General features: G+C 35.8%; 1 protein-coding gene across 10 annotated transcripts in view; it reads left to right on the top strand.

The window, feature by feature from the left end:
• The window catches only part of PTBP3 (polypyrimidine tract binding protein 3), a 124422-nt gene extending 116629 nt beyond the window's left edge, over positions 1 to 7793 (top strand). For all 10 annotated transcript variants that reach the window (XM_035016055.1, XM_035016058.1, XM_035016053.1 and 7 more), the window contains 2 exons: positions 2496 to 2573; positions 2720 to 7793. In XM_035016055.1, coding sequence (XP_034871946.1) covers positions 2496 to 2573; positions 2720 to 2852 — 211 coding nt within the window. In that variant the 3' untranslated portion in view covers positions 2853 to 7793. The remainder of the gene's footprint in view (positions 1 to 2495; positions 2574 to 2719) is intronic.
• Positions 7794 to 12184: the final 4391 nt, after the last annotated feature.

Genomic DNA, 12184 nt, shown 5'->3' on the forward strand with positions numbered 1-12184 from the left:
AGTGGACTCTCTAGTATTTATCAACAAGTTGCAAAGCCATTTATATATTAATTACTTAAAAGCTAAAAATTACTTTATTGTGACCACTCTGTGTTAAGCAGTGTTGTAGTAGACTTGTTCTTTACTCATCTTCTAACTCAGGAATTAACAAACTATAGCCCACCAGTCAAATCCATCTGTTTTTATATGGCCTGTGAACTAAAATTGATTTTTACATTTTTAAATGGTCGTGGGGGAGGGGGGGAGAAAATCAAAAGCAAAGAATTTTGTGATTTTAGAAAATTATATAAAATTCAGATTTCACCTTCCAAAAATAGTTTCATGGAAGATAACCACACTCATTCATTTACATAGTTCTGGCTGCTTTTGAGCTACAACAGCAAAGCTGAATAGTTGGAACAGAGACTCTGTGACCATCAAAGCTTAAGATACTTACTGTGTGGCCCTTTATAGAAAGCATCATGCAGTCCTTGTTCTAATTCTTGATATCCTTGACCTTTGAAGATGGCAGTTGTGTATAACTTAATCTAATTCATGAAGGAGTAATGAACTTTGGAAGGGGTGGGGTAAAAGCTGTGGGGTATGGTTGTATATGCCCATGTGTGTGTGGAAATTTAAAGACTGAGGGAATGGAGAAAGGGTAAAATTCTAGAACATTATTGAGAATGAGAATGGGGATGAATAGGAATAGAAAATAATCACTCAAAATAATGTGCATTGCTCGGGCTGCCAGCTAGTCTCTGGTTACGCTACCTGAAGGAACCTTGAATCTGAATTGGGCAATGGCTCAAACCTCATTCCAGCCAGGAAACTGGAGGAGTCGCTGAAGGAAAAACTCGAGATTACATGGATCTAGAAATGGAGCAGCTCATTGCTATGGAGTCAGGTAGAAGGACAACATACTTAGATACCGAGACAGGCTCCTGTCATTGTTACCTTCTTAAATACATTATCTAGGGGCTGGTCTCAGGTTACAACCTGGAAAGGACATTAATATTTTTTGAACCATCTACCAATTCCTGGGCACCATACTGGTAACTTACATGTGTTACCTCATTTAATCTCCATATAATAACCTTTTTTTAATGTGGTGAAATACACATAACATAAAATTTATCTTTTTCACCATTTTTTAATGTGCTGTTCAGTGTACCTTCACATGAAGTGCATTCCTGTTGTACAGCCATCACAACTGTCATCTGCAGATTCTTGTCATTATCCCAAACCGGAGCCCTGTACCCATTAAACAGTAATTCCTCATTTTCCTCTATACCCCAGTCCCTGGTAACCACTATTCTCTGTCAATTCATGCATAGTAACCTTTGAAGTAAAGTCATTAGTTTCATTTATCAGTGAAACTGAGAGTCTCAGGTTAAGTACCTTACTCAAAGTCATATACCGATGAATGAGAAATAGAATGTGAACACAGATCTGTCTCCTTGCAGACTCATTGTTCTACTACACCATCCTTACTGGCAATCATGAGATGAAATACAGTCTCCTTTCATCTCATAAGAAATTAGTGAAATAGGACAGCTGCTATGTTAGAATAATTTAGTCAGTTGACCCTCATGTGATAGGCCACTGTACTAGTTATCTACTGCTACATAACAGATCACCCCAAAACTTAACAGTTTAACAAAATAGTAAACGTTTATTATCTCATACTGTTACTCTGAGTCAGAATCCAGAAATGGCTTAGCTGGGTGTTTTTGACTAAGGATCTCTCATTAACTGGGGCTAGAGGATCCACTTCCCAAGTAGTTAACTTACTTACATACCTAGTTCTTGACAGGCAGCCTCAGTTCCTTGCCACACGGTCTTCTCCATATGGCTGCTTGAGCATCCCCATGAAATAGTAGCTGGTTTCTTCCAAAGTTAATGATTCAAGGAGGGCAGGGTGGGAATCACAATGTCTCTCAGCCTTAGAATTCAAACATGTCATTTCTACAGTACAGTAAAGGTTACAGAGGACATCTCTTCGTTATGGGAGAGGAGTATCTAAAGGCCTCAATATTAGGAGGCAGTAATAATAGGGAGTCATCATAGAACCTGACTCCCACATACATGTATTCAGAATTACCCTAAAAGCCATCGAAAATGTAGAACTCTGGTGGTTGATAGCTAACAAGTCAGAACTGGGAGGTAACTTTGGTAATATTAGAAGTAGCTTTGGAAATCCTAGAGTTAATTACTGAAGTCAGTGATATGGGTAATTATCCCTTTAAAAGAAATACAGATAGATTTTCTTGTTCTTTATATACCTGCTCATATCTTACGCAAAAGATTTGAGACCAAATTACATTGTTTGAGGACATGTGTGTGACAACCTTGAACATCTTTCAGGGCACTTCCAAATCGTGTCTTCATTGTATGGCTTTATTATCTTTGAAATGTGAGCTACTCTGGAGATTTGACAGTTGCAGCAGTTAATCTTTGGTTCATGGGAGAATTGGGGCTTAAGATAGTTGACACTCTCTGTGATGTTTTCACAGCCCTTCTGTTACAGTGGATGATCTGAAGAACCTTTTCACAGAAGCGGGATGTTCAGTGAAGGCTTTTAAATTCTTTCAGTAAGTCCATGCTCTCAAGAAATACATTAACATTATTTAATGTGTTATGCAAATTTTTAAAGTAGTTTAATGAAGTCTTAGAGGGTTGGGGAGAATTGTAGGCAAAATTAATTCTATATACTTTTTATTTCTTACATTATTTTCAGGAAAGATCGCAAAATGGCACTCATTCAGTTGGGATCTGTGGAAGAAGCAATCCAGGCCCTCATTGAGCTTCATAACCATGACCTTGGAGAAAATCACCACCTCAGAGTTTCCTTCTCAAAATCTACAATCTGATTTTTCTGTGAATTTTTCTCCTAAGATTGGACCATAATTTCAGTAAAACCTTCAGACATAGACTGAAGCAGCTCAAGACCAATTCTGCCTCTTTCACAAAAGTAACTCTGGTTTGATATTCAAGTATATTCAGAAAATCAAGGGATGTTCTTTTTTTCCATTTTTCCCCCTTGCCAGTATGTGATCAAAGGTTTGTTTTTCCTTTGTACCATAGTTTCTATGAAAATAACCTTTAGGAAAAAAAAATCAGGAAAGGAATTTTTTTTCAATAATTTAATTCCCTATATTAAATTGGATTTCAAGAGGACAGACTTTCTTTTAGTTTGGGTCCAGATCAGCCTTATACAACATTTCTAAAATCCTTTGTACTTTGGAAAAATTTAAACATATAGACTTTAAAAAAAAAAAAAACAAGTTTTTAACTTGATGTTTCAGAAGTTCAACCCCTATAGGAAATTATGTTCACTTATAAAATTACATTATTTGGCATATATTAATAGGTATACATAAACAGATTGGGTTGTATTGGAAGAAAATTTATAAACTTGCATGTTTTCCTTCAATGGTTTCTTTTTTTCCACTGTAAGACACTCCTTAGACTAGTACACACCTTCAATTTTTTAAGACTCTTTGGAGAAATGAAGTGTCTCAGTTGTCCCCAAGGAAATTAAATAGAATCCAAGATCTATTAAGGTGTCAAATTAATTATTAGTTTTATTAGGAAAAATCATGGTTTAAATTTCAAAATGACACTATTTGCTGAGTAATATGATCTTGGAAAATTTAAAAAGAAAAGTAATCTACTTACAACTACTTTTTTTATAATTGTTTTCAGAAAAAAAGTTTACAGTCTTAAGGAAAATATTCAGGTCTATCATATGGTTTGACAGATTTTTTAAAAGTTATTTTTGGTAAGGTCTTCTTTTAGAAAAAAATTAATCTCAAGGGTTTTTTGTACCACTATAATCTCTAATACTTATTCAGAATTACTGTGTATTTACTTAATTTCTTATTATGTGCCTTATTATGTGCTTATGATACAATAGGTTAGAATTTTATCTAAGTCTCTTGAAAGCTATATCGTGGGCTTGGTGAGCATTTTGTTTTTTCTTTCCCTGTTTTGGTAAGGATTTTAAAGTTTTTTCATTGCAATTTTAAGTGGTTTTCAATAAGTAATAGTTTTTATTCAAATTTTTGGTGCTTTGGTGCAGAGATGGGGTGGGGAAGGGTGAATGGTTTGGGGACTGTCTCAGTGCACACCTGTAGGCCTCTTCACATCGTGACCAATAGTGGTCATGCAGTCATTGACAGAGCGTACCAGTTTGGGACTATAAAATGCAATCTCAGTTTCTGGATCTTGTCTAACCTTTATCACTCATTAGAATTTGTCTCAGGATTACTTGGTTTTTCTCAGTACTCAAGTGACATGCTTTTCTTTGTTAATGTAACATCATCACTGAGTGCCCACATACATGGAGTATGACAAGGTGGGCTCCTTTTTCAATACTCTGTCCCTCTCTATGGTTGAGTGTAAGAATATGTTTTAATGTTGCTTCAGTGATTCTATAATGTAAAATTCTTTCTTTTTAATGAGAAACTTTGCATTTGTTAATTATTTTTTTCAGTGCTTGATCCGATTTTTTTAAAATCAGAATTTGTCAAGGGGGTCATTTTTGTCCATCCCTTTTACAGTTTTCAGATCCTCAGAGTAGCTCATCTCACCTTTAAAAACAATATCTCAATTTCTTTCCTATATTCCAGCCATTAGTTTGAATGTTGGAAGATTTTCACAAAAAATTGGAGACTACAGAAGATACTGTAGGTTCTTAAAAAGCAGAATTCACTCAACACTGAGCAACAGGTAGTTGGTAGATAGAATAGGAAGGAGGACACTAAATTTAGAAACCTTTCAGATGACTCCATTTTAGCATTGACTGAATAGATAGGTATAATCATTTATATAGTTTTTATTTTTTTTTCACTTAATGTGTTTTTACTAAAACACTTGAGTAAGGGGGGAGGAAAAAAAAATTTTTTGGGGGGGGGAGAGAAATCTCCCAAAATTTGCTTCTTTTTTCCTAACATACAGGCACTATTATAATTGTCAGTGACACATTAAATTGGATTATTTTGTTCGCTTTGAGTTAGGAATTACTGTGTGATTTAATTCATGATTCTCATAACATTCAGTGTCAATGTAGCAGAAGGGAGATCATAATAGCATTGAATGTAATTTTGAAGTAGGGAATGGCCTTTAAATCTGAGAGAGAACATTTGAATCCTTTTCAGGGAGGGTGTGTGTGTGTGTGTGTGTGTGTGTGTGTGTGTGTGTGTAGGTAAATATATATATACATACATGCACTCTTCTAATGTACATACATATGCACAGTACATACATTTTAATTTATTGACAAAATCAAATTAAGATTTGGAAAAGTGAGATATTCTTATCTAAAATAGTATGCTTGAAATCATCAATTTGTGTCTGAAATTAGCTGTAGTGCATGGATATTGTCCATATTGGGTTATTTGCTGTTTGAATTATAGAGGTCTACAGTATTTGTTTTGGCATAGTTTCTGTAGAAAGATTTAAAAATATCAGGGTAGTGGAAAAACTAAATCTTTGTACTTTTGTTTTGGCATGCATTTATTCAGTATCTTCTGAACAATGTTTTCGCTGTTGAGCTGTCATAGTATCCTATTTTTAAGTTTATTTACTTTATTTTAAGGAGTATTGTCTTATCACTTTTTGGAAATGTCTTGACTTTTACACAAAGTGTATATATTCAGGTCTTCAAAAAATAGCAGTACACGTTCAGCAGTAGCAATTTATGCCAAAAAGTTTTACTTTGAGATTTAAATAACTTGCATAGCAGTAAAATGTGTTTTGTGTGAGATAAAAACAGAAAAATGACCCAGTATCTTAATATCTTAATCGATAACTTACTGGAGAGTATCAGAATTCCCAATAGCTCCTATAGAATGACATAAATCGTTTAAGATTGGTAATCAGTTATTTTTAGTAATGTTTCTGATTCTATTGTTAAAAGTTACAGATCTCACAATTTTTAGAGACAGAATTTCTGCCTGCTTAATTCCTTATGGGAGCAATGCCTTCTTTGGCTCCTCCTAGGATGGTGATCATTGGTTCTACTTCAGATGATAAAAAGTTAACTCTCATAAATGTCTCTCTTCATTTTCATACAAACATTTCAAAGCTGCTATGTCATTAGGCAGTGAAATTTATATAGTGAATATATTATCATGTAATTTCTGTTCCCACTAAATATTTTTGGACAAAAGATGACAAACTCAAAAGTATGTGTCCGTCCCCCCCCCCCCCCCGCCCAGTGACTCACTTAAAAACCCTACATTTGCCAAACTATCAGTCTGTCTCTTCAAAAACCAATGTGTACTGCTATTTTTAAAACCAAAAAGACAGCATGACTATGCGTAAAAGCATTTTTCTTAGCCTTTCCTTTGTCTTGATCAGTTGTTAACAAGAATAAAACTGCCAGACTTAAGATATTCTATTGTGCTAAAAGAAATACAGTTTAGATTGCACAAAAGTTTTCCTTTAAAGAAAATAGAACTCAGCTGTCCTTCAAAAGAGCTGTGTTGTTATCTATAAGACTATTTGCAGTCTTTTTTCACAGCAAATTCTAAAAGTTAGTTATGAATGGTTTAAAAAGTAGAAAATTACTAAAAAGTTTGGGGGGTTTTATAAAGGGAGGAAAACAAAACAGGACCAAAGTTTATGTGCCTTCTTCAGTAGTCTTAATTGACCTTTTCTTCCTATTTGAGACTAAGGTAGTATCAGTATTCTGGTTTTCAGGAAATATGTACTATATAATTTTAAAAGAATGTTATCCCACGGACTATTCATACAAGCAAAGAATTGTAACTGTATAAATGAAGTCTCAGTTACAGTTTGCCTTTATCACATAATATTCATTCTACAGCATTTTGCAGGTCCAAGAATGAGCTGCTCTACATCTTTGTGGTAGTCATTTTAGTTTTTGTAACCTGAGGCATATGTTCCAGAGAACAGGGATATTTGTCTGGTCCAGTGACCTTGGTGATAATAGTCATGATTGAAAGCTGCTTATAGCAAGCTTAAGTCAGCACTGTAAACAGATTTTGTTGTGTTAATTTTCAGTTTTTGAACCTACGTAGTAGTTGTATTAACAGATATTTAAATAGATATTTTTGATGTCATTTGAAAAAAACAATATGCTCTGGCCTTTTCCCCCCCTTACCATTGTTACCCAAATCTTTTAAAAATTCATCCCACATCCAAAAAGTACTAATTATAGATTGCTGACCAAGCAAAGTTTTGCATCAAAATGTCACCTCATTGCTCTGACCAAAGACTTACTGTTCTGGTTTTAACTCCTCTCATTAAGCATTTTTTCCCAAGCTCCTTTCTGAAAGAAGACCCAGTGCAAAGCGGCCTTTACTTTCTATTTCCTATTGGTGAATAGACTACTTAGAGAAAATGGGAGTATAAATGTGAACAGAACGGATTAGGATGACAAGGGTTTGATGGGCATTTTCAGTACTGTATTTAAGAAAAACAAAAATAGCACAGCTAGGAGCCTCTGACATTGTCTTGTGTTTTATGTGGTCTGTTCATAAAATTCCCTTTTTCAGTTTGTAAGAATGTTCATCTAGAAGTAGAAAATGCTGTAAATATTTGTAACAACATTTTTTTAAACCAGGCCAAAAAAGGAAAAAAAAAAAAGGTTTTTGGGAACAAGTTAACATATAAAGTGGTTTTATATAAAACATCAATTGTCTTGTATATTTTGATAAGCAGCAGTACCAGCTTTCATTTGTAACAGTTTGTGGTGTTGGAAGAAAAGGATTCTGTGATTGTTTAAGTGAATTATGTTATAAATGCAAAGAGAAGATAAAATATTAAAAAACATATTTTCTAAATGCGTAGTGCATGGTTAATTCAAGCTTCTGTACTCTACAGTATATTCCATTTTCGTTCAATTTGTATATTTGCTGACTATTACTTGATAATCTCTAATCTCTTTTCCTAACAAGTATAGCATTGTAGCATGCCTTTTAATAAATGTCATGACATCTGTACTCTCTTAAAATTTTCCGTGTTCTTGTGTCTGTACTTCGGGTTTCCTCTTGTCTTACCTGTAATTCTAATGATGTCATACTTTCTTTTCTTTTTCTTAACCATCCGTCTAAACTTGTCATAGAGGGAATAGTAAACAGATATTCATACTTTAAAAACTGACAAAGCCTTAAGTCTGCTAACCCCCTCTTTTAATTAAGGAATGATTTTATTTTGAGAAGCAAAGTGCTTTTCTGATCGTCTTACAATGCAACTTCTTCTGTGGCCCTCTCCCTTTAGTACAAGTAAACAGTGACACATGTGTGAGTTCTCTCTCTCCCTGTCTGTGTATCTGTCTCTCTCCACCCACCATACACACACTCTCCATATAAACGCAATTGCCAAACAAGAGTTGGAACACTTTTTCCAGTTCAGATTTTGGCTTTCCTATGGGATGAGTGTACATAAATTTGAAACATGAGGTGTGATCTCAGACCAGGTTTGTGTTCTTTTTAATTAAAAGATAACACAGTTACCAGCTGCCAGATACTGCTTTTCCTTAGACAAAAGTTCTATTTGTAAGTTCTTTAAAGAGTTACTGGATTGTTGGAGTTTATTTTACTCTTTTGCTTAGGATCTTTTGGAAGTAGGAATTTATTTTTAATGGAATATAAGATTAGGTAACCACTATTGACCTTGCTGGCTAACCTGCAAAATCTATTGTATCCATAAATGTCATTACTTTGTTTTTTTTTTCAGTGTAAGAAGCATTTTTATCAGGAAAAGATGAAATAACTACAGCCATATGAGGTTTTATAAACTTCCTTAACTGTGAAATGCTTATTTACATAGCAGAGGGTTTCTAACCATCACTGAGTCATACAGGTTTGAAATAAATGGATCTAAGAGGCTACCTAGTTGAATCTCCACTTTTTAAAGATCAGCAGTGCAGAGAAGGAAGTGACTGGCCCAAGGTTACATGATAGTCAGTTGTGGAGTCTGGACTAGAACCCAGGACTCCTTGGTATTACCCAGTACCCAGCATTGCCCCTAGGGGCTCTGTCCTGCCAACTATTACGAAGACTGTGATCTTGAAGGTCTGTACACAGAATTGAGGTGCTTATATACTCTTCTGAAAACTACCAAAACCAATTTGAAGACATTGCATAGTGCTGGGGGTGTTTCTGCTGAAGGGTAAAAAATGCCTACCTACTTCTGAAAAACTTAAGCTAAAAATGTAATTACAAGTTGCAAATTTGAGAACTCTTAAAAAATGTAGTTGCTATTCATATTAGTTTGCTAGTGTTCATATAACAAAGTACCACAGATTAGGTGACTTAAACAACAGAAATGTATTTTCTCACAGTTCAAGAGAGTAGAAGTCCAAGATCAAGATGTCCTGAGACCTCTTTCCTTGGCTTATAGGCCTAGGCCATCCTCTCCCTATGCCTTAACACAGTCTTTCCTTTCCTCTCTGTTTCTTTGTCCTCATCTCTCTTTTTATAAGGACACCAGTCATAATTGGATTAGGCCCACCCACCTGACCTCGCTTCACCTTAATTACCTCTTTAAAGGCCCTGTCTCCAAATAGAGTCACATTCTGAGATATTGGGGCTTAGGATTTCAACACAAGGATTTGAGGGGGACACAATTCACCCCATAGCTCTATTTAGTAAAGATTATTCAACTCACCAAGTACTGGTTATACCAGCAGTTGAGCTAGGTGCCAGGAAAGATACAAAGAGTTAAGGACATGATTGCCTTACTTTTTAGATATGTGTAAGTGTGGAATGTTAGCCTAAATCCATAAACTAAATCATTTTGAACTCTTGCCTCCAATAGGAAGCCCCCAAAATGAATCATGAGGCCTCTCTAGACAATTCTAGTCAGAATACATAACGGCTAAAGCTATCCTATAGCTAATTATAAATATGTAGGAATACATACACTGCAATAATTATCTACTCTTCACTTTTAGAAATGAACCATTTCAGAGCAGTGATCATTTCTAAGACATACCATTACTTGAACAGTTGAAGGAATAAAAGGACATTGTCAAACAAGCTGTGTGCAATTTTTAATGACCAATATTTGTTGATAGAACTGGGACTTAAATGAACGGAAGAATAGTTCAAAGTGTTAAACTCCTTACAATTTGAGTGATTGTTCCTGCATTATCGATTTTTTTCTGTTGTCCTATTTTGACTTCTGGAAATTGGTCACTATATGTTTCTATCAAAACAATTTATGCTGAACAGATAAAGTTCTAATAATTTTGTTGGAATTACTGTATTTGTAAGCCATTGGGTTTAGATGTAGAACTTCCAACTGTGCTAGTATAAAGTATAGTTGACCAGAAAAGTGAATTCTGATGTTCCATGCAAACCCTGTTAAGAGATTGTCTTTAATCAAATGAAAGCTGGTATTAGTTATATTAATTAAACTTTAGGACACACACTATTAGAGATAGATTTCATAATGATATATTTATATAATGAAATACTTGATAGTTATGCAAAGCATATAATAAAGCTACATAAAAGCTACATGAAGAATCTCAGAGGTGATGTTGAACAAAGGCTGTACACAAAAGAATACATAATGTATAATTCTATTTACATTATGTTCAAAAACAGGATAGTGGTTACCTTTGGAAAGGAGGTAATTGAGGGTATGAGAGGTTCTGGTGTGTGGTTAATGTTTGGTTTCTTAACCCTTGTACCCGTTATCCAGGAGAGTTTACTTTCTGATTATTCATTGAGCTTGTACACTTGGGATTTGTACATTTATCTGTATGTTATACTTCAATTAAAAGGATTTGGGGGCACCTGGGTGGCTCAGTCATTAAGCGTCTGCCATCGGCTCAGGTCATGATCTCAGGGTCCTGGGATCAAGTCCCACCTCGGGTTCCCTGCTCATCGGGAGGCCTGCTTCTCCCTCTCCCACTCCCCCTGCTTGTGTTCCCTCTCTTGCTGTGTCTCTCTCTGTCAAATAAAAATAAAGTCTTTAAAAAAAAAAAGGATTTTGAAAAATGATTGTAATTGAGCAAGGAGCTCTAAACTGTTCTCCTTGCTTCTTAAGTCAGCTGATTATTCTACCCGGTAAGTAAGACCTTGTTATAAAGTACTCAAGGTACCATGAACTGGGTTTCACAGGGCAACCCTCCCACATATTTATGGCATTTCTCTGGCCATGGCATACTTATAGGAAAAATATTACCGAGAACAAAACAAAAAGCACAAACTGTTTTCAAGTAAATTTTACTTTTTTGAACAGTTTTACACCCAACTCATTCAGAAAAGATTGCATTAATAGTTTTGTTTTTGCAACTATAAACCTGATCCTGTGGGCTATCTGATATCTAATCCCTTAATATATTTCCATCAAGAAAAGCCAGAAAGACCCCTAGCTCACTAGCTCACTAGCATCCTGAGAGACTATACAGAAGGCTTAGCAAAGCTTCTTGTCATTAAGATTCTTAAATATATACTAATTAGTGTCATGAACTCCATGGACCTAGTAGCCACTGCCACAAGCCAATCTTGTTTCATCTATTCTTCATCCCATTCCTTGGATGATTTTGAAACAAATCCCAGTCATCCTCTAATTCCATCTGTAAACATTTCAGTATGTGTAAGTCCATATGTTGTAGTTGCTGATAAAGTCTTCTAGTACATAGCTTTCCTTTCCATTGTTTTATTGTTCCCTTACAACTTACTTGAAGGAACTGAGCTCTTTCCTCTAAAAATTCAAACAGTCCAGGGGCGCCTGGGTGGCTCAGTCGTTAAGCGTCTGCCTTTGGCCCAGGTCATGATCCCAGGGTCCTGGAATCGAGCCCCGAATCGGGCTCCCTGCTCAGCAGGAGGCCTGCTTCTCCCTCTCCCACTCCCCCAGCTTGTGTTCCCTCTCTCACTATCTCTCTCTCAAATAAATAAAATCTTAAAAAAAAAATTCAGTCCGAATTTCGTTGAATATGTACATTCCCACGATGTTATTTCTTTAATATGTCTCCCCACCTCCAGTTTTCTGTAAATTGGAAACTGCTACTTTCCTTTCCCCCTTCCTGACTACTTTTTTTGAAGGGGGAAGCGGGGAGGTAAGAATACTTCATAGAGGGGCACCTGGGTGGCTCAGACGTTGGGCGTCTGCCTTCGGCTCAGGTTGTGATCCCAGGGTCCTGGGATTGAGCCCCGCGTCGGGCTCCCTGCTCCGCGGGAAGCCTGCTTCTCCCTCTCCCACTCCCCCTGCTTGTGTT

This window comes from Mirounga leonina, unplaced genomic scaffold (assembly GCF_011800145.1).
Source record: "Mirounga leonina isolate KUSES-001 unplaced genomic scaffold, KU_Mleo_1.0 Mir_170, whole genome shotgun sequence".
In the NCBI taxonomy this organism is placed as follows: domain Eukaryota; kingdom Metazoa; phylum Chordata; class Mammalia; order Carnivora; family Phocidae; genus Mirounga; species Mirounga leonina.